Source organism: Mesoplodon bidens (assembly GCF_964165515.1).
Source record: "Mesoplodon bidens genome assembly, chromosome: 7".
Lineage (NCBI taxonomy): Eukaryota > Metazoa > Chordata > Mammalia > Artiodactyla > Ziphiidae > Mesoplodon > Mesoplodon bidens.
In genome coordinates, this window is record NC_138164.1 from 30,238,339 (window position 1) to 30,264,022 (window position 25,684).

Here is a 25,684-nt window from a genome sequence, read left to right on the forward strand (position 1 = left end):
ATAGTCCCTTCCCAAGAGCTCACAAACTAGCAAAAGAGACCAATAAATGAACCCTGTACAATGTGATAAGCGCTAGCATAAAGTCAAGTACAGGGGCAATAAATGATCATGAAGGAAAATCAACTATACTTCAATAAAATGAAAAATGTTTAAATATGGAGCATGAAGAAAACTTTTAACTCAGCCCAGAGAAAAGGGGGTGGATGGTGCATGGAGAGAGTAGCTTTCTAGAGAAGATATTTTATAGTTACATATTACCTTTTAATAATTTCTGATGAGTCTCTAATGTCTTGAAATGATAAAATTAAGAGCAATTATATTTTCTAGATCAGTACTGTCCAACAGAAATGTAATGTGATATACATAATTTAAAATTTTCTAGTAATTATATTAAGAAAGTAAAAAGAAACAAGTGAAATTTATTTTAATAATATATTTATATAACACAACATATCTAAATATCTAAAATATTATCATTTCAACATGTAATCAATATAAATTATTGAGATATTTTATATTCTTCTAGGTTTTCTAAATTTATTTTGTATTTTATACTTACCACACATCTCAATTCAAACTAAGCCACATTTCAAGTGCTCAATGGCCTGACATGGGACTAATATATCAGCGAACACAGACCTATTTTGAACTAATGCTTCCCAATATCTTAAAGTATGAAGACCTCTCAAAATACTTTGAGGATATCCACATTATAGTTTGACACTTTTAATATCCATCAATTGATAAATCATATTGAAAAAGCTCTTTTGAGCAAACTTAACAATGCTTTTCTATGTATGTTGATTTTGTATAACAGTGTCTACATGTGTTTGAAAAATGGTACCCTAAGATATGGTATTATATATCATCGCATATCATAGTATGGTATCACATAATATGCTTAAGCTAATTGGAATTGGATTTTGGCCTGACAGAACATATAGATCACTATTTTTAGGCATCACCTAAGTTCTATTGTATCCACCCCTATTACATTAAGATAATAAAGCTGACAGATGAGCACTTTTTGAGAGGTTCCTTATAGATATGATTCAAATATCCTGGTAGCAAGATGACTGTTAAAGAATTCCTAAGGTCTCTTCCAGTTGATGGTAGTATTTTATATGGGTTCTCCTCCCAACTCTCTTACTTACCAGCTGTGAGACCTTAGGCAATATACTAAAACTTTCTAAACCTTTGTTTTTTCATCTTTATAAAACAAGAACAGTATCTACCTAATATTTGTTGAGCACTCTAAGCATCTTACATGCATCAGCTCTTTAAATCCTCACTGCAATCCCATGAGATGTTGCTATATTATCCCCATTCCACACAGATGCACTCAGAGGCACAGCGACGTTAAATAATTTGTCCAAGATTACTCAGCTGTAATTTGAACCCAAAACCTGCAATTTTAATCCCCATGCTATATACTGTCTTTCTTAAGTTACAGTGATTCTCAAATGAGATAATACATACAGACACTTAGTACATGCAAGTTCAGTGTCAGTTTATTACTGTTATTATTAAGATTCTAATGCCCATATTTGTACCTTTCTAAAATGCTCTTTCCTAACTGGAAATGCCTTGCTTCATCATTCTGAAAATAATTCCAAGTCCCATCTCCTACATAAATCGTTTTTTAACTAAGTTGATCGCTCTTCACTAAAAATTCCCTTTGATATCTAAAGAAGTGCAGAATTTGGCCCATGATTCTCCACCAATGATTATGCCTTATTACTTTAACAGCAGTGGTAATTAAGGAGGAAGAAATTCCCTCTCACATCCCACCCCCACTCATAGAAATTCATTTATTAACTCATTTTTTTCAGTAAGGGCCTATTCTATGTCAGGCTCTGAGCTAGGTGCTAGACACGTACTGGTGAACAAAACACATAGTTCCTTTTCTCACAGAAATTTTGACAATAGAACATGACATTAAACAAATGTATAAATACAAATTGTGGTAAATGTCATGAAGAAAAAGAACAAATAGGCCATCAGAAAGACAGTCTAAGGGGTATAATTTAGATGGAGGAAGTCAGAGAAGGCCTCTCTGAAGAAGTAACATCTAAGCTAAGTAAGACCTGAAGAATGAGTAGAAATTTGTCAGGGAAAGAGTAAATGAAAGAACAGTCCAGTCAAAGATCCTGAAGCAAAAGAGCTTGCCATGTTTATTTAGACACTGAAGAAAGCCAAGATAGCTGAGATATAGTGAACAAGAGGAAAGTGGTAGAAAATGAGGCTGAAAACTATATAGGGCCATGTCAGAATCTGATAAAGAGCAAAATACCTATTATTGTATTTGCACGGTACAAACTCCAGAGGTTGGACCTTGCCTATCTCTTCTTTACTAGGAGGGTAGGGGTCGGCACAGTTTTTAAAAGAATGAGTAATCCTGACCTACTAATACTCTTTGTTTCAAGGGTACTAGTGTTGCTTCTAAAATAGTAAGTCTCTTAAACATCCCATCTGATAGTTTTGACTGGAACTTACATGGTAAACATCCACACTGTCTACTATGATGTGCAAGACATCAAAAGGAGGTAAAGATGTTTGAATGACATTGCCTGTGACTGCAAAGGAATTTAATGGCTAATAGTATCAAGTAATATAAGGAAATGGATAAAAAGAATGGATGGAAGTTATAAGGGGCATAACCTAAGTATGAAATTAAGCCCACTGCAAAGTTCTGAATTATAACGCTTATTATATATGGTATATTGAGGTTTAAATTATCTACCCAATTCTGGGGACTGAAGGCCAGGTTGGATGGTGGGTGAAGTTGGAGAGAATCAAATGAATGAATGCATGTCAAGCACCTAAAAACATGCCTAATGCCTGACATGCCATCAGCAAGTGAAGCTATCATTATTATCTATAATGACTTTTTTTTTCCAAAACAAAATTTCAATGTAACACTTAGGCAAATAACAAAATATTTGGATAAATAAGTTGGTTATGTTAGCTATACATATATTACCAAAATGAGAAATGAGCAAGTGTTTCACAGTGGAGATGGCAAAGTTCAAATACTAAGTGTAGTATGAACTGAGAACCAGATTAAAAAAACTGCTGCAAGAAGGGTATATACTATCTAAGTACTTATCTTAAAGCTGAGTTACGAATCACCTAAGCAATAATACAATGGATTCAGCCTTGCACCCCAGCAGGACACTGTGGTTAGCATGAGGCTAGCCAACTGAATTTTCTAACAAAGAGGCAAAATCAGTTGCATCCTAAGTAGTCTCCCGGCATCAGAATGAAGAGATGGAATCTCCCCCTCTTGCTTGGTTCCTAATCTTTCTGTAGAACTCCAGCAGACATCTAGAACTGGTTTAGATGATTGGCCTTTACTTGTCTCTCCAGACTATTCCCAACTATAGTGTCACTTCTGGTTTTAAAGCCCTAAAAACTCTACAGGAAGCAAAGGATATAGAATTATGAATTGAACATGTTGAGTACCAAAAAGTAATGCAAAGGAGGAAATTTTTCTGCACTGGCAGTACAGAACAAATTGATTTATGAGAACAAGCTGTTTGTTCCAAACACTGCTAACCAGTGTATTTTCAAGTCCCAGAATTAATACCAAAGTGGTTAGAATAAAACTAGGGGCTTTTCCCAATGGGTAGGGCAGGGATGAGACTTCCTTGAATGAACCAACAGACAAATGAATAAAGAAATTTACTGGGAAGATTATTTGATTTTGACTCAGACATCCTATAAAATCCCATAGATTAAAGCCAGGTGTGGTTGACCCCTGTGCTCTACAAGTATAAATTAAGAAGCATCTTACAGAAAGGGATCTAAACTGTAGTTCAATATTCAAGAGGTCTTAGGGAGGTATGGAAGGAGGCTGGGAGTCAGTAAACTATCCGATTATCATAGAAATGAAGGTATTAAGAACAAGAGTAATTTTGAATGCTTTATTAAAATGTTCCTCACAGAATTCTTTACAAAAACATCATGTCCTGAAAAAGTCATTCAACAAACGTCAAGACCTTCTATGTAAAGGACATTGATGGAAAAAGGAAGAGAACCCATGTTCCTGATCCTTAATACAGCTCCAAAATATTTAAAATTCTGAAAGGTCAGTTCAAAATCTTAAATTTTACTTCACTTACATTTTCAATAGTGCTGAAATTTTCATTTAGTATTGTGCTTATAGTGCTATCCCTGTTTTTTGTTCACAAAAACAAAAGCCTATCATTCCCATGCTACATAAAATATGTATGTTCATGTTTTAGATAAATATTTATATAAAACAAAATTGTTGTAAATAAATAAGAAATCTTAAAGAAACCAAATCAGTATCAAAGTTAAAATTACAATATATGTAATCCACTAATTCTAAAGTTAAGACAAAGTTTTAGATCTTCTTCATGAAAGAAATGTACGAACTGTACCCTTGATTGTACCTCTACAAATAGGGCATTTTCTTAGAGAAGGGGCACAATCTTTGCAAACCACTAGATGACCGCAAGGAATAAACACTATGGACACTTCTTTGTCCATACACACTTTACAAGTTCTTTCTTCTTGTAGTCTCCTCAATTGTTCTTCCATTGGTAAATCTAAGAAGAGAAAAAAATTTTAATAAAAGGCAACTTGCTGCTTCTCCTCCAATGAAAAGCCAAGAAAATAAAAAACAATGTTTTCTACTGATTTAAATTATTAATACTATTTTACCTGAAACATTTTCTGTGGGAATGTATTTTATGTCTTGTTGCACTAAGGGAGAAAAAGCAAAAGCATTACTATGACAAATAAGGTTAACAATATTTAGTCACAGAATATATATTTTTAAACTAACAGTTTAGACTCTGGCCAAATACTATAGATAATTTTCATAATGTCAAGGCAATGAAAGCCTTCAATCTTTTTGTACAATTAATAGTTTATAAATTAGGTTGAATTATTTTCAATAATCACAAATCATTAATAAAAGCATATTTTCAATTGACCTAGGAAGTTCCAAAAGTAATTTTCCAGCACTCACCAAATAAATGCTGGTATAACATGGGGTCAATTTCTTGTAGAGAGTTTTTGAATATGGTGGCTGCAAAATTTCCTTTTACTAAGATAGTATCAATCAGTTCTCTTGCTTGTAAGGATGTCTGTGTTTTTTGTTTAATAACATCACTTTCTTGCTCGCTAATCACTCTGGCAGTTAGTAGACTATCCAGGATTGGAAGCGCACAAGTCAAATGTTGAAAAAGTGCCATTCTATTCTTCCGGATTAATGATAGGTCATCTTTATAGAAAAGAACACAAACACAATCACGTTCAAACTCTGCCCACAAACTTCCTTCCACATATACACATATAACTGAATGAAAACAACCATAATTCATAATCAGTTGGCACTGAAGTTGATTGCTAGCTTTGGGGGTACCTGATGCCCTGTGCTTGATAGTAACTCTACTTATAATAAGAACTAACACTGAGCACTGTGGTAGGCACTTTCCATGTATTAACTCATTTCATCTTCACAACAGCCCTTTGAGGTAGGTACTAGTACCCTTATTTAGCAGGTAAGAAAATAGAGGTACAGTGAGGCAAGTAAATTGCTAACGGACACACAACTAGCAAAAGTCAAACTGAGGCAATTTGGTTTCATAATCTGTGCTCTCTACCATTCTGCAATACTGCCAATGCTTTAACCAAATAAAACTTAGAACCAAGTAAAATTGAAATTTTAATCCAATCTAGTCAAAGTGGGGAAAGGCAAAATCAAGGGAATTAAAATGATAGAACATTTTTTTCTTAAATTATCAGTCACCCATAAAACTTCTTTAAAATTCCATTTTAAGATGAAATTATTAATTAATTATTATTTCCCAAAATTAGACATGATATTGCTATTACCTCAATGTTTTATAGTAAGGGGGGAAAGGCACTAACAGCATTTTGAAAAATAAATCCTACTTGTCAATACCTTCCTGTCCTATAGGATCTCTGTATTCTTCTTCCAGATCTAGATTTTGTATCTAGTGGTAAAATATTTTATATTTGAAACTCTGCAATTTTATTATCTCTTTGGAATATGACTTATGATTCAAAGTTTATTAATTAACTATCATATAGTTTTACCATGATCCATAAAGCTTTTCTATAAAATAAAAAGAGAAGTTGGGCTGTCTAAAGAAGAATTATTTGAGGGGAGATGATCGTTAGATTTTAGAAACTCTGACTTTGTCAAATAATAGGACATATAAATAGAACTGTTTAATAAGGAATAAAAAACAGTGCTTAGTCAGAAAGTCCAGGCTCGAGATATACATATTGAAGAGAATTGAGGCTCTGAGAATAAATGAGAAAAGGATCAAGACCTAGAACAGTGTCTGGCACAAAGTCAATGTTCCACAAATACCTGGTGAACAAATGAACCATCAGGCCTCATCAATTTAAACAGCAGTAGGAACAAAGAAATAACAGCCAGAGGGATGGAAGAATTAGAACTTAACATATTGTTAAGTAATCTATGGTTAAGAAGTAGTGATATTTTAGAAAATTTAAATATAATTTATACTTGATGTTAAAGTATATTAATTTTTTAATTTTTAATTTTTCTAATTACATTTTACTTAAACTAATGTAAGAAGTTCTCTGAAATTCTTAAGATTTCTAAAATTGGATTGCTAGTAGCTGCAGAAAATAGTCTCACTTCAAAGTCATAGACTGTATTCTGGTTTATAAGAGGTGAAGACTTGAATAAACCTTTGAAGCATATTATTCTTTTATCCTGGAAAAAAAATCCTAAGTTGCCTCTTTATTTACACATCTGTCAAGAAATCACTCACCTACTGTTCTGGGAAACTATAAAGTAATCAGTAATGTAAAGGTAAGTATTTTCATTGTCATTCAAAAAAATATTTCTTGAGCACAGACTATATACAGATACTGTGCTAGGTAGTATGGATATAACAGTGAGCCGAGAAGCTAACAGATATTTTTGACCATGCAAGTTATTGTATACTGTTGACTTGGAGTCAACTCTGGAAACTGTTGATGTTTTTTTTGGAAGAAAGATAAGTATTTTATAGCTGGATGGCTTTAGACTTCATAGGGTCTATAAAGAATTGTGGAAATGGGTGTTCTCTTCCTTGAGCAGTTGTTCACTGATGACCAGTGGGGTAAGACTGAGAGGACTACAGGAAGGACATGCAGCCCTATCTTCACTTCACAATGAAAAGGAGAATTTGGCTGGGCAAAGATGATCTTGGGCTATGTTGCTGCTGTATTGGTGACATGTAGAACTGAATAATTCACACTTTGGTAAATAGAGGATGCTGTATTACTGGGATCTGATATGTTTGTCTGGGTTGGCGAGGGGTAGATTTTTCCGGGAATGGAGTGGACAATCTCACTGTCAACCATCCTGGGAAGAAAGAGGTCCCAGATGGCCTTGGACAAGGATATGGGGCAAAGCTTTCTCATTCTGGGCTTTGTGGATATTTGGGGGCCTGAGCTTTGCTTGGGACTTTCCTAGTCATTTGTTAAAACTGGTCAGAGCTACACAGAGATGAATCAGGAGCTAGGCAAAGAGATTCATGAGGACGGGCTTAGGGGCACCAAGAGAGGCCACATACAGTTATAGCTGTCAACTGCCATCTGTGATGTAATGCCCTTCTGTTATCACTAAATCTCCAGTAAGAGCTTGTTAAAAGTTGTAATCTGTTTTCAGCTGTGTTGAAAGGACTCTTGGATCTGGTCCATGCTTTAGAAGGAGTGGCAAAGGAGAGACCAACATTTCTCTTTGTCTAGGCCAGAGTGATGATGGCAGTGGAGCAACCAGATGAGAATGAACATGCTCATCCAGAGGAGGGGATAAGCCTCAACACAGTAGAGGCAACAGGGAGCAGACAAGGCTAGCATGGAAGGGCACGGATAACTTGTCTTGGGAGAATGTGAAACAGTGTCTTAGAGCTCCCCTAAATAACACAGGGACACTCCAAAGGGGAATTCAGTTCTTGTGTGGTCAAATAGGAAACTTAATCATAATTTTACATTAATTTATAGTCACAGGCTGAGACACACTGTTACGCTAATATTAAAATTAATAATTGTCCCTGATACCACCCCAATTTATAGCAAAGAGGAGTGAGCAACTAGTCTGGGATCAAAAATGTGCCATGAATAACTACATACACAGTCAATTACCCAGAATAAAAATAGAAATTAAGAAAAAGCAGGAAACAATGCTTTCACTCAATATATGTACTTATATTTTCAATTTACTAATAAGGAATGCAAATATATTTTAATGTGAAGGAAGTTTTCAGAATTCAAATGCAGAATATTGAACTTAAAATCCAATTGGACTGACAATATTTTCAATAACTTAGGTACAGCAACATCCTTACGGAAATGGAGACTGTAAGTAAATATGTGTACCTGATTCTTTTTCCTCAGTTGCTCTTTCTTTCTCCTCTTCCCTTATTTCATCTTCTGCATTAAGTAAATCTAATACAAGATCGCTGACAGTTTTGTAATTCTCTCCAGTTGCTAGGATTTTACTCTGAACTGTCTGCTTTACCAGCCTTCTACTAAAGCCCATTTCCAAAGCAGCTTTAACAACAGGCGTATTCATCATGACGGCATCTTCTGAATGGTTTTCTCCAGGTCCAAAATGAATAACTATACGGAATAAAGAAGTTAACGCATATTGGGATAGTCTGTGTATTTTCTAAATTGCGAGTTATTACAATATCAAAAACATAAGGCCCAGAAAATGTGTAGGTACTATTTTGTATTACCTTTCTTAAATTTAAAATAATGATATACATGTTCAGTCACTAAAATAGGAATATGGAATATTGTATTCAGATTCAAAATACACATTATCTGGCATAAATATGAGTGGGAGAAAGAAACAGAATGTTGGGATCATCCCCACCAGCACTGAGATTCCTTTTTCCCCATGTTGAATGAGCAAATGAGCTTTCTAAATCAAATATGTTTAACATAATTTTGAAAGAGGCCAATTGTAATCACTCATATCTATTACTGCAAAGGCCTCCTAAACTATTGCTCCTGTCTAATTCATTCTCAACACTGTAACCAAAATGACTTTTTAAAAACACAAATCTGAATGTGTCACATTCCTTCTTAAATTCCAACAACGATTCCTTTGCTTTTAGGATAACATTCAACTGTGCCTTACAACATCTTATGCAATCTGGACCCTGTTTACCCCTTCAGCCTCATCTCTTGCCACTTACTCATTCGCCTTCTATCCCAGAAGCCACAAACTGATGGCTCTTGGGTCAAATTCTGCCTACAGGGCTGACCACTCTTAAGCTAGCCTGCTTCATTCATTCACCTGTTCGCAAATCCTACTTCTAGCCGTACAGGATTTTGTTCAGTTCTTCAAGTGTGCCTGTTCTCTTTTGTCACTTAAGTCTTTCATGTGCTGTTCTCTCTGCCAAGAATATTCTTTTCCTCCCGTTGTTATTTGGTTAACTACTATTCTTCCCTTTGATTCTGTGCTAAGACAAATACTTCCTCTGATAAGCTTTTCTGATCTTCCAAGTCTGGGCTAATTGTCCCGCATGTGCTCTCAGAGCACACTTTACTTTCCATACTGTTCTCCTCTCTGTATATTTGCCTGTATTCCTTAGACCACTAGCTCATGAGAGCAGGTGTTATGTTTATCCTATTTTCTATTCTTTCCCCAGAATAGCAGAAGCACAACAAATATTTATTGAACTGAATTTAACACTAGATAAGGGAGAAGAGCTTGTTCAAATATTGGCTCTATCACCTTTCAAGTTTAAGGTGGTGGACAAGTCACTTAACCTCTCTGAGCCTCTGAGTACCTACTGAAAAATGAGAATATTATTTTCTACTCTCTCCGTTTCATAGAAAGAATATGTATGCAATCTAATGTCATAGTGCATCCGTTCCCACACTGGTCTGAGAACAAGGGTTAGGCTGGATGTCTGAAGCTTGTTAAAACTATAGATGCTCAAGCCCCACCTTCAGATACTATGATTCAATTCAGTAGGGTTAAAGTGGAGACTAGAAATCTATAATATTTTTTAGAGTTCCTCAGGCAATTATGATATGCACTAAAATTTGAAAAATACCAATAATGTATTTGAAAATTCACTGTAAATTATAAATCATAATATAAATGTACATTATTATAATTATCAACTTTCAATCTTAACAGTATCAAATGGTTCTAACATTTAAATGCAGTAATTATTATTAGTATACATACTTGGTGACTCTGCATTTTCATCTTCTGGATTGTCTGAAGTAGATAACAGCTACAAAAAAATGTATATAAATTAAAATGTAAATCTTATCTTGTTCATTGCAATAAAAATTAATCAAGAGACCTAATTTATTCAATTTATTGCAAACTGACATGTTTACTGGCAACATAATTTTTTATGTCAAAAGCAGAATTTCATTTACATTCAACAGCAATTCTGTAGGCCATAAACTAATAGAGTTTCTTCGTGTGTGCATGTGTATGTGTGTATTAACAAATAAAATCCATTTTCATTAAGGCAGGAAAAGGGCTATACCTTTTCAGTGACTGTAAGACAATCACTGTTTGCCTATCACCCCAAAGATCTTCCATTTTCTGGGTGCTCCTTTGGGATAAGCTGGACCCTTTATTTCCATTGACTGTGGCTAGGAAGTGTTTGACTCTCAAACTATTCTCTAAGTTCTTACTTGCTTTTCTGGGAAGATTAGAAAGAGCAATACAGTTATCTTCCTCAAATCCTTTTAAGAAAAATTTATATAGTAAAACTATTAATTGCTAGTATCCAGTCAATGTTTTTCCTCAAATAATTTAATTTATTGCAACTTTCTTGGAGAAATACTCAGAAACATAACTTAAATATTATTTTTCAGAAGGTTTCTAATTCTGGATCTGCTGTTATCCAAAGAATAGCACTCTCTAAGATCATGCTGCGTGTTGAAAAAAGAAAATGTATTTTTAAATTGACTTGTCTTTTCACTAAAATACTACTCTCTGTAATTATCAGAAAATAATTTATCAGAAAATGAATTTAATGAATGATTTAAAAAACCAAAAAACTGTCCCTACCTGTTCAAGTAGATGAGGGTAACTGGCTTGAACTCGACTGATGAACTCTTGTCCTTTAATTCGTATCAAGTACTCACACCTAAAATGTAAGTGAAGTTAAATCTGGGGGGTTATTTTAATCTGGTCATTTGTAGACTGTTAAATATTTCAAGTGAACATAAACATAATTATATCCACTTGACTATTCATTTGGCATATAGGAAGTGATAAGAGATACTGCACTCAAAGGTAAGATGATGTAAGCAAGAGGAAGGCTGTAACTGGTACTCGGCCAAGGCTGATGTGGATAAGGGTTGTGAGGCTCTCAGTCTACTGAGATAAGTAAGGCTGTCTCCATTCCGAGGTCCTTGCTGCTCTCTTCAACTATTCTAAGATTCCTAAAAACATTCTGAACATTCATGAGCCAAGGAGACAGGTAGAAAGTTCTCTAATAAATGATATTGTTCATACATAAGCTTTGTATGTTTAAAAGCTAAAAATATACATAGAAAGAATGTGGAAGCTGAACACATTTTCTAAGAAGTCAGACATTCACAAGTTTGGTAGTTTCTAGATAATGTATATCCATGGTCAAATTTAAGTACAAAATGAATTCATGACACTACCAAAGCAAATTTACTGTTCTTTTTATATATTCACAAAATTACCACAATAGAAAGCTAGCAGCACTTTTTAAAAATGTCTATGTAAGGTGTTCTTTTTAATCTTCATAATTTTTGAAATTTGAAATATTTGGGGAGTGCAAAGTTGCTATAAATGAAGACATAGTATCATATAAAAAATTATATAATGCAAATGTTAGGATACTAAGTTTAGTAATCAACACTAAAAATACTAAAAGTGTTGACCATGAAAAATTATAGGCTACCTGATTTTAGTAAAAAAAAAGGGAGAGCATAAACAAGTATAGAATAATCAAAAGTGTAAGACATGACAACAAAATGCTATGTAGTGATCAAAACAGATGAGATGGGTCTGGATTTACTCTGATGACCCTACTTAATATTGTAACCAGCCTGGTGCCTCTGATCTCTCTTACCCAAGCTCCCTTTTTTCTTTTTTTTTTTTTTTTTTTGCGGTACGCGGGCCTCTCACTGCTGTGGCCCCTCCCGTTGCGGAGCACAGGCTCCGGACGCGCAGGCTCAGCGGCCATGGCTCACGGGCCCAGCCGCTCCGCAGCATGTGGGATCCTCCCAGATCGGGGCACGAACCCACGTCCCCTGCATCGGCAGGCGGACTCTCAACCACTGCGCCACCAGGGAAGCCCTCCCTTTTTTCTTTTTATCCATAGCACTTATTATCTTCCAACATGCTATATAACTTATTTATTAAGTTTTTATTCATTGTCTGTCCTCTCCTGCTGTAAGTTTAGCATATGAGACCAGGAGTCTTGGTTTTGTTCAACTGAGTATATTAAGCATCTACAATAGTGCCTGATAATAGGTAATCAGTTAATATTATTGAGTGTTGAATAAATGGAAATATGTTCAAAACATGTTGACTGAAAAGCGTTTCAAAACAGTAAATATATCTAATTCATGTAAAATTGTATACATTTACGTATATATGTACATATGCATAAAGAGATGTCTCTGGAGAGATGTTCACTAAAATGGTGACTGTGGTCATCTTTAGGTGGTGAGATTTCTGGACATTTAAATTTTTTTTGTCTCTGTACTTTCCTACTTTCCTACAATGTGTAACTTTGGTTTTATAATGAGCATATGTTATTTTAATATACATATATATATAATTACACACACAAAGAAACCCTAAATTATTTCCGCTTTATCTTAAATTTCCATCGAAACCTTTTAAGTAATTATTTTTCTAAGTAATACCTCCTAAATTTATTCATAAATGTATTTTTGAAACAAAGAATAAAGTAACAGTTGATTATAAGGTAAACACATATAACTCCTCTCACAATAATCACACATATTTGCAAAAAAAATTTCAAAACAATTACCTTGGAAACCACTTGGCATGTTCCACCCATGGATCATCTCCAGATTCCCAACACCTCAGCCCACCATCACAGCAAAAGCATTTCACATCATCACTGTGACCTAAAATTAATTTTGGACCAAAACTTATGAATACATATAATTTGACCACTAAAATGTATGAGATAACACATGGTGAATATCTGTTTTTTATTATCAGATTAAGTTTCTTACCCATATAATAAAAACCTGCACTTGCAAGCTGCTCAGGATGAACTGGAACACTAGAGGGCCAGTTACAGAATGTTTTAAAGCGGGCTGCATATGTCTGCATGCTCAGATTAGAAACAGTGTATCTTGAAGTGCCTTGAAGCTGATTTCCTAAAAATGGGCAGTTGGGGAAATGTCTCAGGTGTTCTGACATAGCATCATCCTTCGGTTCCCAGTTGCTCAATTTTCCACCACAGGCAAAGCAGGCCACTCTATCTCCAGGTCCTATGTAGTAAAAGCCTGCTTTTGCCAGATCTGTTGGTGACAGAAAAGTCAATGGCCACATCTGGAAAGTAAGTAATCTGGCTTTTTCGGTATTCATTGCACAACGGTAGGGACTTATCCTCAAGGCAGAAAAATCTTGATTTGGTCCAGAGTTTAAAAGATTTGATGGAAAGCTTGAATAAGAGCCACTGAAATAGCCACTGTTTTCCAAACTTGGAAGTAATGAGTACGTGGAATTTGTTACTGAAGAAGGAGAAGTAGGCTGAGAAGTGGCTCCTGAGATGTTAACTGAATTTAGATTCTGAACAAAGCTACAGCTAGGATACAACTTTTTATGCTTTTCAATAGGATTATCTCCTTGTTTCCAGTTATCCAGCATCAGGCCGCAACAGAAGCATTTGACCTTGTCATTCACACCAGTATAATAAAAACCAGCACGAGCAAGACTCCTTTCTGAGACAGGAACACCAGCGGGGAAAGCCGAATAGGTAGACATTCGGTACAGCTCACATGAAAAGTCATACTTCAATTCAAATATGTTGGCACTTTTCATCAAATTTGACAAGAATACGCTATTTTCTACTATGTTCATAATGAAATGGATGGGGAGGAAAAGGGACTAGCCTTTCTCTGGGGAGGTAGTTTTGTGCATGGGTTTTGATTTTTATTAATTTTAGTACTAGATTGAACACTTAGAACAGGAAATCTTTCATTCTTTTTTCTTCTATGCATTTAGGGTTATAGCATGGCAAGATTCTAAATCTTATATTGATACATTTTAAGGGCCAGTTATGTACCTGCACCTTTGTATACTCTTGCATACAGTGTAAACATGATATTACACAGTACCTTGCGATGAAAATTAAAACCATTCATAAAAGTGTAGAGTGCTTTAGGTCATCAAGATGCCACTTAGTGTCAGATATCTCCACAGGTAGGTCACCCTCTCCACTAGTATGCTTCAGTGACATCCAGTCAGCCTGAAGATAAAATGTCTCACATAGCTAGTTTGTTTCGGCAGAAAGCTATGCTGTGTAAGTGTCCTATACACACAAAAATATTCAAACTATGTTTATTTTGCTTTTCTTAAATTGTGAAATTTTGTAGCCAGAAAAAAAAAGCATAAGACCTACCTCGAAAGAGGAAAAGAATGGACTATCATATTTCACTGATTCTAAGATGCATGTTTTAATATCTCTGCTATGGAGAGGTATCTTACAATTAATGAATGGCATGTCACATTTTAATTAACAGCATTTTTATTTCTTAGAGGTACATAAAATAATGGTGTGCTTTACAAATGATGACATCTTAGATTCAATGAAATACAGTCTATCCAAAATCTTGCTCAAATTAATTTTTCTTCCTACAACAATTTTATTAGGGAGAACAAAACAATTCAAAATTTTCTTCCAAATAAAGAGCTTAAGTAGTAACAGAATTGGTTCATACATCTCAAGACCTGGTTTCAAGATTTATTAAATAATAATTACTTCCCATAGACAGGTACCAGATTGCTTAGTCATAGCAATACCACTAGATCTTAGCAAATTAAACATTGCATTTCAAATAAATTATCAGAGATGAATATATTTGCTCACTTGGTCTTTTAGACTCAGCTTCATGCTGTTGAGAACCAACATCAAATCTCCTGATAATGGATTTACCTTTAAAAACAGTCAAAAGTCAGAGTGCTGAGTCTGCAAGCTAAGATAAATAATCAAAAAAAAAAAGGATAAAAAAATCTGGCTTTGGTCAGAAATTATTTCACAGATAGCATACCTTGAATCAGAATTTATCATGACAAAAAATAATAAATTTATTTTGTCACAATCCACTTCTTTTGAACAGCAGAGATCTCAAAGTTCAGAATTTCTCAATTATAAGTAGCTATTAGTAAGTAGGTTCTGTGTCAATAATGTCAGTAATAACCAATAAACAAGTCAACATGGTTTTTTTTTCTAGAAGTGTTTTGCAAGCATGCTTCCTGGGTCCCACATATGTTGGGGCTTTTGACTGCAGACTTCAATGCTTTATTTCCAGGTGGGAGTAGAAACATATCTAAATACCAGTGATAATTGCCCTCAGAGGTAAATTATTATGTCTAACTTCAGTATTCCTTTCATTCTTGGTGTTACTACTGTCTCTGTGTGAATTTTCTTTTGGAATAAGTTTGTTCATTTACCAAAATGTAACCATCCAGTCATCATTCTCATTCTAATTATTCTCAGAAATAACAGCCCATTTGAACAAACTAAAGTTTTGACTTTCAAAATATCAAGTCTTAAAAATGGTTAATTTCTTTACCAGTCATCATATTTATCTTTCATACTTGCTCTAAATTTGTTGCACCTATCAAAAAGTTTTGTTCTTGGCATTTCTTTGTCATTGCAGAAATCTTTTAACATACCAAAGGTTTTATATGCATGTTTCTCTAATTTAGCAGAGGGTTGAATATTAACTCTTTGTTCCAGATAACTGTCACTCATTTTTAAATCTTTACCAAACACAGGTACTTTTTTCTATTCTACACAGCAGCCAGTGGGAAACTTCCTGGCCAACTTTGAAAAAAGTAGTTCAACAATGTGTCCCAGCTACAATCATTTCTTTATATCCACAAATCAAATTCAGAATCAAACTTATTATTACTTTATAGTTATACCTCTTATAACCAGATCATATTTTAAAAATTAACATTCTTTGGATACCAAAAACTCCTGTTAACTACTTTGTTTATTCATGCACAAAACTACCTCCCGGAGATTAGACTAAGTCCCTTTTAAGAGTTTTAGGCCTCCATTTTGAGATGTTTTGATTTATAGAAAAAACTGGAATGAACTTAGAAGAAGTAGAACAGTTCGTCTCTTTTGTAAAACCTGTTAAAAAAAAAAAAGACAGTTTTAAAAGTCAAATAATTCATAGATGTAACACCATGATCTCTTTTTAAACATTTTTTCCAAAGCAGAGCACTAGTATTTACTGAATGTCTGTGACATACAAGGTGCTGTATTAGGTACTAAAGAGGCCAAGAAATCCCAGATGAAAACCAGAAGGCTCAAATTGGTGGTCAACAGAGGTATTATGTTTGGCTTGCACAGAATTGGACTCCAGCATTTCACTAATTTTTTTAACTTTTATTTTGCAATTAATTTATACATAGAGAAAACTTATAAAAATAAGAGTTCCCACATATCCTGCACTTACATATCCACATATAACCATAGAAACCAGGAAAGTAACACTGATACAATGCTGTTAATTAATCTATATGCCTTATTTGAATTTCACCAGTTTTCCAAGTAAGATTTTTCTTGGAAAAATACCACAGTACATTTAATGTTTTAGTTAATTACCAACATTTTTTAAAAGTAGGAGATTTCTGGGCTTCCCTGGTGGCTCAGTGGTTAAGAGTCCGCCTGCCAATGCAGGGGACACAGGTTTGAGCCCTGGTCCAGGAAGGTCCCAGATGCCGTGGAGCAACTAAGCCTGTGCGCCACAACTACTGAGCCTGCTCTCTAGAGCTCGCGAGCCACAACTACTGAGCCCGTGTGCCACAACTACTGAAGCCCACGCGCCTACAGCCCGTGCTCCACAACAAGAGAAGTCACTGCAACGAGAAGCCCACGCACTGCAACACAGAGTAGTCCCTGCTCACCGCAACTAGAGAAAGCCCGCACGCAGCAACAAAGACCCAATGCGGCCAAAAATAAATAAAAATAAAATAAAATAAAATAAATTTTTAAAGGGATTTCTGTAAAAAAAAAGTAATAAATAAAAGTAAGAGATTTCTGGACTTCCCTGGTGGTCCAGTGGTTAAGACTCCGTGCTTCCACTGCAGGGGGCGCGGGTTCAATCCCTGGACAGTGAACTAAGATCCCACATGCCACACATGGAGGGGCCAAAAAAAAAAAAAAAAGTAAGAGATTTCCCATGACATTCTAGATCCCAACCTTATCCTGAAAAATCAGAAGACCTGGCTACACCGGGCATATATTCCTGCATGGCAACAATCAGCTAGTGCCGAGCGGCGGCTGCACCCTTTAGGGAAGGCACACGCTCTCCCCTTTGGCACTCTGATATGGAGACTGTCAGTTGCTTTTTGTCACTGAGCTGGCACTGCTGTTTTTCTCACAGTAGAATTATGAAGAAAGTGGAATTGTTCTAATACCTGTGTCTATCAAAAGTAACAAAAATGAAAGGTAGACAAAGAGGGACATTTTTTAAGAAAAATTAGAGTAACATATTTCTTTGTGGAAAGGAAGACTATTCCTACATGTTAAGTATGTAAGCAAAGTGTGCTTTTGTTTAAAAAAGTCACCCCTAGTTTTGTTCATTTATATCACCTGCCTGGTCCCTATGCAGATGAGATTTCAAACCCCTTACACAGATCTTACCCTAAAGAAGCTTTGATGTGGAAACAAGGCATGTCTGTGGACATTTAGGCAACAGTTATACAATAAATATACAAAAATATGCCAAGATGCCAACCCTGGATCCATTCAAACTCTGTCTTAACCATTTCCAACACCTAGAATTCTAAATGCTGCTGGGGAAGATCTACAACCTTGTAGATAGAGACCAGCATGACGTCAGACTCCACCTTGGCTGGCCCTCCACTATCTCTCATCAATTCTTCTTAAGCCTAGCCCACTGGCCTATGCAACTCTTCTAAACCTTCAATACCTTCCTCAAATTTCTCCTCCACAACTCCCCATCTCACTTTCAGTAGATTGTTTTGCCTTCGATTTCTCAAAGAGACATCATTGAGTAGTAATCCTTTCACATTCTCAAATCCATGCTCTTTTTGCTCACAACCCACTTACTGCCTCACTTAAAAGAATCCCATCCTCCCCCACTGGCCTCAGAAACCTTGCTCTTAACCCCATCCTCCTCATTTCTTCAACTCTCTCTACTGGGTCTTTTCCTTCAATATAACAAGCATGCTTAATTCTGTCTCAGCTTTCAAATGAAAACAAAACCAAAAAACCCTCTTTCAACTCTACTTTTCACTCTAGCAACTACCCTGTATCTCACCTTCGCTTCACAGCCAAATGAAATGAACAACTGTCTATGGTGAAGGTTTCCCAATACAACTGGCTTTAGCCAGCATCACTTAAAACCACTCTCTATTTTTCTTTTATTTATTTAAAGTATAGTTGATTTACAATGTTGTGTTAGCTTCAGGTGTACAGCACAATGATTCAGTTTTAGATATATATATGTATATATATATATATATACACATATATACATATTCTTTTTCAGATTCTTTTTCCTTATAGGTTATTGCAAAATAGTGAGTATAGTTCTTATGCTGTACAGTAGGTCCTTGTTGGTTATCTATTTTATATATAGTAGTGTGTATATGTCAATCCCATCCTCCTAATTTATCCATCCCCCACCTTTCCCTTTGGTAACCATGTTTGTTTTCTGTGTCTGCAGAAAACCACTCTCAGTATGAGTAACACCAATCTTTTCTTTCCCCAAACCAGTGGAATTTTTCACACCTGACACTGGGGTCCACTTCCTCTAAGAAATGTTCTAGTCCCTTGGCTTCTGATACCACCCTCTTGGGATTCCTCTTTCCTTTCTTGTGGCTCCTTCTCAGATTGGCTCAAGTCCCCAACCTCATCTCTTCTTACTCTATCATTTCCAGTGGGCAACCTCCCTGATGCCAGCGATGTTGGGTGTGTCTATCCTCTTGGGCACTTAGCACATCCATGTCTCAGACACTGGAGTTTAAGTGTGCCTTTTCTCTCTGCCTCCCCCTAGTCTGTGAGCTCCTTCACAGCAGAACTGTTTCAGCTCTGTACCAGCCCTCCCACTCCCACCAGCCATTCAGCCTGGCATATAATGTAGACACTAAGACTTTTTGCTGAGAAGTGAATTTCGCTAACTTGACTGAGCCCCCCAGGACCGCAGCACCCTCACTTGCATGGTATTAAGGACATCAATTTTACATTAATGACTACAAAGTCTGCTCAGTTATGGTTTAATACCAGGCTTTGGAGTCAGACATCTTGAGTTTCCAATATTATTCAGTCTCCGCATACCAGGGGTGTGATCCTGGGCAAGTGCTTCTTAGGACTGTGAGAATTAAACCTGAAAACACATGTAAAGTCTTCTAAGGGAGTCGTTGAATATAGTGGGTCTTAGAAACACCTAATGTTAGCAACAAATAATGGCAAACAAAGTTAATATTACTGTTAGTTTAGGATCGGTTAAATACCTCCAGCACTTTACTAACTAGATTAAGAGCACTACAGGGTTTCCATGCTGATCACCAGGAAAACCACCAAAAATCTGCTCTTTCTGCCACCACTTGGGAACACTCCTCCATCTGTCCATTAAAAAAAAGATTTTACTGAGTCCTTACTATGCCCAAGCTCTGCTTTAGGCTCTGTGCTGAAGCTCATCTGGCACCGTCTAAGGCCCGGTGATATCTCTTGGCAATCGAGTTAAACCAACTGTCAAAGCTTCCCCATTCCACTGACTCACTGCAAAAGGAAAACAGGAACTGCACACCCGGCAGGAAGGCGGACGGAAAGTGAGTGTCGGCGAGGCAGCGCCGGACCCGGCGGCCCCACGGGCTGGAGGGCAAGTCTGAGCGGCGGCGAGGACTGGCCGGACCAGCGCGGCCGCGCCGGGAAGGGCCGCCCGGGCTCCCACTCTCTTCACGTCCCTGGTCGGCTCGAGAGCCGGCCTGGAGCCGACCTCTGGGTCCTGCAGCACGTCTGATTACCGTGCGCCCCTAGGCGAGCGGCAGACGTGACCCCCGCCCGCATGGGACGCAGTGCGGAGACGTTGGGGGTCGCGCGCACGGACACGCGCACAGACACAAACAGTCGCGCGCACGCGCACTCTGGCTCACTCACCTCAGCTCTACCGGCCGGCCTGCCGACCCCGGCAGGTGCGCGGCAGTCGGGTTGTGCCGGCCGAGTCTTGGCGGGTGACAGCCGTCGGCCCGCTGTTCGGTGCGGGCTGGAGTCTCACGCTGCCTTTTAAACGTCTCCCCACTCCCCCACCCCCCGCTCCTCCCCTTCCCCACACCCACCCCGCTCCATTTGTCCCGCACTCCTCCCAGCGGTTTGCTTGTTCGCTGGTGCTTTCCTCTTAAGACTTAGGGGAACTCCAGCGGTAATAACCACACGCACTTCCCCTTAATCAGTGGCCTGGCAGACCCACTCGGGGATTTCCATGACCCGAAAAGCGTGACTGTTTCTTAACCGGGGCGTATCGGCGTGGCATTTACTGAAATACCTTTGCTTCTTTGTTCGTGGATCAGAGGAAATCTTGATAATCTGTGAGGGGGAAGATGAGCATTGGTCAGCCTGACTGGAAAAGGTCCATCTCCCACATAATAAAAAAAAAAACCGCGAAACTTTGTGAACTCTTTCTGATAATTTTTACTTTTTGTTCTAATTCTGTTATAATTGTAAAGCATGAATGGAAATGTAGGGGTTTGTAAAAAAAAAATCACAAGATTCTCCTTTTCAGTTTATTTTTAGTGTTTTAAAAGATTGAGATTACCATCTTAGTCTGCTATATTGAAATCTTTTTTTTTTTTTTTGGTTCGTTGCTTGTTTTTATAACTAGGGTGGAGTTGGCTATAAAACAAAGTCCGCCTTTTAGCCTTTTGTGTCACAGGGGAGATGTCTAAATTACCATGACAGTCTCATAGAAACCTGAAGTCAGAGTCTAACTGCACTGCCATATTTTCCTCAACATTTCCTGCCTAAGCAGTAAATTTAAGCACAATTATCTAAAGACAGTGCATGCCAGGGTAACAGGTGGCTTGGGAGAGCTCACCTGATTTTCCTGCCTTCCAGTAAATCAAAGATATCAAGCACTAAAGGCAGAACCCATAATATTACTCAGTACTTCAACATCCTATGGAAACAAGAATGCAGTACAGTCAGGATGAGCTGGGATATCTTCTGGATTAGGTGGATTTGGCTGCCCACAGCAGTTAGAGTTCCAATTGGAAATATACCAAAAAGATTAAGTTTATCTATGTGGAGATTTCAATTCACTTTTGAGCCTGCTTAGTTCAAAACCTTATAAGCCATTTTCGACTCACCCTTGAGATAGTGGGAAAAATTTTGTGCTCCTTATATACTTATGATCATGTACCTACCAAAATAATTTTGAAAAACTATATTCCTCTGCATATTTTTAACTTAAGATTAAAACAAAAAAGTTGTTGTAGTTGCTAAGGAACTACAAAATGTAGACATAGATGTTTTAGAATAAAATTGATCAGCAGTCTTTTAAATGTGTTCAATGGACTACAAATACCATAGCCATTTGATACCCCCCATCATTATATATCAGCTCATCTTTAATCATCGGAAATATTATATCAATGCTTTTTGTCCTTGAACATTCTACTTCTCCCACAGAATTTTAATATATGTTTATAATGGACATCTTTATGATCCCTCTGGCACATATTTCTGAAACAAACATATGTATAAATAGAAATTTAACTTTTTTCCTGTGATCATAAGGCTGTAACTTAAAGAAAAATTTCTCCTTGATTGCATTATTATATATTACTTTCAGTACGTATATTGAAAGTCAGTTGATCAAAACAATCTAAATATAAATGTTAATGATTACTCAAGATAAAAAGTAAAATTATTTTACAAATGCAATCTCAGTGGGGCAGCTTGAATTTGAACAATTTGTTCAAGTGTGTGTTCATGAATATTACCTATTACTAGAATATTATAGGGTTCAACATAGATTATCTTCCATTTTTTTAGTTTCTAAAGATTGTAAGTGTTGAAAAATCTTTTTCACATAAATAAGTAGACAGGCCCAGAAGAAATGTTATTATATCGATTTTTTCCACAATTTTTTAACATCTGTTTTATAGCCCCAAAATTCTTTAGTGACCTTTAATCCTAAAATGTAATTAGTTATCAGTAGACAACTCAATTTTGTTGAAATCAGTGACTTAGAAACCACAGGAATTTTACCCAGATAGGGTAGCCAGAGTTAGCAATTAAAATACAGGATACCTACTTAAATTTAAATTTGAGATAAACAACAAATAACTTTTTAGTATAAGTATGTTCCATGCAATATATTATTCATTGAATACATTAATCATTGATTGGCTAGAATTCAAATTTAACTGGGTGACCTATATTTTCTCTGATAACTCTATACCCAGGTATTAGAGTCATTCATTTTCTCAACATTAACACCAGTTATTTCTAATTGTCCAGGAATATTTTATACCCATGGTCAATACTATACCATTTGAAAACCCAAGATGGGTGAGAGGTGGGCCTGTCTTTTTTAAGAAGAAAGAACTATTGTGAAAAGGTTGGTGAGAAGACAGAACAAGCCTGGCATCTGTGACAGCTCTTGTTTTCACTCAGATCAGTTTTAGGAAAAACTACATTGTAGAAATTGAGAATCAGGTTGTTAATTCCCTTAAAACTATTTGAGTTCCCACTTACCCAATGCTACATTTTTGTAAATACTGGGTAAGTTTGCCCAAGGGATCACTTATCCCAATTTAAAGACCATGGCCTAAGAAACCCTGAACTAACTAGGATTCCCACATTCTTCAAACTAGTAATAAAAGTTGGGATCAGACCTGTCAGGGCCTAAAGTGGATCAATATGTCTCCTTTGCAAAATTTTGCACAACTTTAATTATTGATTCTTTTTTTTTTCCGCTGAGTTGGGTTTTCATTGCTGCTCCCGGGCTTTCTCTAGTTGCCATGAGGAGGGCTACTCTTCGTTGCGGTTCACGGGCTTCTTATTGTGGAGGCTTCTCTTGTTGCGGAGCACATGCTCTAGGTGCACAGGCTTCAGTAGTTGCGGCGCTCAGCTTAGTTGCTCCACAGCGTGTGGGATCTTCCCGGACGAGGGATTGAACCCGTGTCCCCTGCATCGGCAGGTGGATTCTAACCACTGTGCCACCAGGAAGTCCCTGATTTTTTAAAAGTAGTTGTTTTCCTGTAGTAATTCTGAGTTGCATATGATCAAGGACTGTATGTATTTCATTTACTGCATTATTCTAGCACTAGTGGGGAACCTGCAAAGAGAAGGTGCTCAATAAATCTTTGTTGACCGACTGACAAAAATGCAGCCAGTCTAGCTGCTTCTCTAGACTAAACCTTCACCCAAATTTTTAATACCTTAGTTTTTCCCTGTAACCCTTTGACTATCCCAAATATTTTATGTAAAAACTCCCCTTTTCCTCCCAACATCCAACTTTCCTAAATATATTCTCTCTCCAAATACTCTTTAGAGACAGAAATAAGCAAGGAAATATTTGAGGAAAGTGACAAGGTAGACAGACATATGGCTATTACTATCTCTTGTTTGCCAGTTTTCTATTTGCAATGTGCAAGCAAGGTATGAGAAGTGTGTGAGAGAGTTTTCCATCCCATCCCTGGTTTGGAACTTTGATAATTCTTAACAGTGGTGTGTTCTCAATATCCTATTGCTAAATAATCAGCTTTAAAGTATTTTTTCCTTGAGGGTAATCATGATAAAAAACATTCTTTCTCTGGAAGGAATTCCACATAATACTAATGTAACAACTTCAGTTCCAGCCTACTGCTATTGTAAGTTTTTACATTTTTAATTAAAGAAATACATAAAGCTTCTAACCAGGAACCTAGAACTGAAAGTAAAAGTGAAATCTAACAAAGAGAACATGCCATTCTAATTCCAAAGTAAATATGAGAGTCATTGTAAATTCTGGTAATTTCTTAGACTGTTGACAACTTCATTTCTTGAAAATAAAATACAATTAGATCATCCTTGAAAAAGTCCTGATGAAGAAATTTACAAAGAAATATCATTTAATATAGACAGGACTGTTCTCAATGTGATGAAGTTTGTCCCTTTTTAAATAGTGGCTTACTTACTTACTTTTAGTTTCATCCACATTGTAGTGTGTACCAGTAATTTGTTCTTTTTATTGCCAAATATTATTCCACTGGCTGAATATACTATAGTTTGTTTATCCATTGTCCTGCTGATAAACATTTGGGTTATTTCCTGGTTTGATTCCTTATGAAGAGTGAAGTTATGAACATTTCAGTTCAAGTCTTTTTGTGAATCTATGGATTCATTTCTGTTGCATAAATATCTGGACATGTAATTGCCATTGGGTAGGTGTATATTTATTTTTATTAGAAACTGCCAAAAACTTTTACAAAGTGTTTGCACCATCTTACACTCCCACAAGCAATATATAAGAATTCTAGTTGCTGGACATCCTTTCTAAGACTTACTATTGCCAACCTTTTAAATTTGACCTCTTCTTTTGTGTATGTAGCAGTATCTCACTATACTTTTAATTTTCATTTCCCTGGGGATTAATGATTTTTAGTATATTTTCATATGTTTTTGATGATTTAGACATCATCATTTGTGAAATGCCTATTCAAATCTTCTGTACATTTTAAAATTGAATCAATTGACTTTATTATTGATTTAAAGAAATTCTTTATATATTCTGAATATGAGTCCTTTGATGTGTGCATTGTGCATATTTTCTCCAAGCTGGTGGCTTGCCTTTTGCCATTTTTTACCAGTTTTTTTTAATAAGTAGACTATTTTAAGTCTGATGAAATCTAATTTAACATTTTTTCTTTTATGTATAGTGCATTTTATATCTCATTTAAGAAATCTTTACCTACCCCAAGATCATAAAGATTTTCTTCTGTGTTTTCTTTTAGAAGCTTTGTGATACTAGCTTTTACACTTGGGAGTATGATTTATATCGAGTTAGTTTTTGCATGTGGTGTGAGTTGAGGGCAAGTTTCATTTTTTTCCTCTAAATATTGTCCCAACACAATTTATTGAAAAGACCCCCTTCCTCATTGAATTGCTTTAATGTCTTTATCAAAAATCAATTGGACTTACATGTGGAGGTTTCTTTCTGGACTCTCTATTCTGGTCTATTAATCCATCTGTCTTATGCTAATAACATACTGTATTGATTACTGTATCTTTATAGTAAGCATTGATATCAGATAGAATAAGTCCTCTAAATTTGTTTTTCAAAATTGTCTTGGGTATTCTAAGCCCTTTAAATTTTCGTATAATTTTTAGAATTATTTTGTGAATATCTTTTTTAAAGTTCCTGGGAATTTGATTAGCATTATATTTAATCTATAGATCAGTTTGAGAATTAG

The 25,684-nt window shown here is 36.2% G+C and overlaps 1 protein-coding gene across 5 annotated transcripts; it reads right to left on the reverse strand.

The window, feature by feature from the left end:
• Window positions 1-3,912: 3,912 nt before the first annotated feature.
• On the reverse strand, window positions 3,913-20,509 carry BIRC3 (baculoviral IAP repeat containing 3). Of its 5 annotated transcripts, none has more exons than XM_081238906.1 (10): window positions 20,388-20,509; window positions 19,566-19,614; window positions 13,252-16,388; window positions 13,041-13,140; window positions 11,072-11,150; window positions 10,229-10,277; window positions 8,398-8,640; window positions 5,000-5,254; window positions 4,690-4,731; window positions 3,913-4,574 (listed from the first exon to the last, which is right to left on the reverse strand). In XM_081238906.1, the coding sequence occupies exons 3-10, from the start codon at window positions 14,102-14,104 to the stop codon at window positions 4,381-4,383; spliced, it is 1,815 nt and encodes a 604-aa protein (XP_081095032.1). In that variant the 5' UTR covers window positions 14,105-16,388; window positions 19,566-19,614; window positions 20,388-20,509; the 3' UTR covers window positions 3,913-4,380. The 5 variants fall into 5 exon arrangements, with proteins under 5 accessions (XP_081095032.1, XP_081095030.1, XP_081095031.1 ...); XM_081238904.1 differs by having other exon boundaries at window positions 19,512-19,614; XM_081238905.1 differs by lacking the exon at window positions 20,388-20,509 and adding an exon at window positions 20,011-20,346 and having other exon boundaries at window positions 19,512-19,614.
• Window positions 20,510-25,684: the final 5,175 nt, after the last annotated feature.

Excerpts from the sequence above, each read along its gene's own strand:
- BIRC3 (XM_081238903.1), bottom strand. The coding sequence starts at position 14,104 with ATGAACATAGTAGAAAATAGCGTATTCTTGTCAAATTTGATGAAAAGT. Across the intron at positions 8,641-10,228 it reads TGAAAATGCAGAGTCACCAA|TTATTCATTTTGGACCTGGA; the intron begins GTATGTATACTA and ends TATTCCGTATAG. Across the intron at positions 4,575-4,689 it reads TCCCACAGAAAATGTTTCAG|ATTTACCAATGGAAGAACAA; the intron begins GTAAAATAGTAT and ends TTCTCTTCTTAG.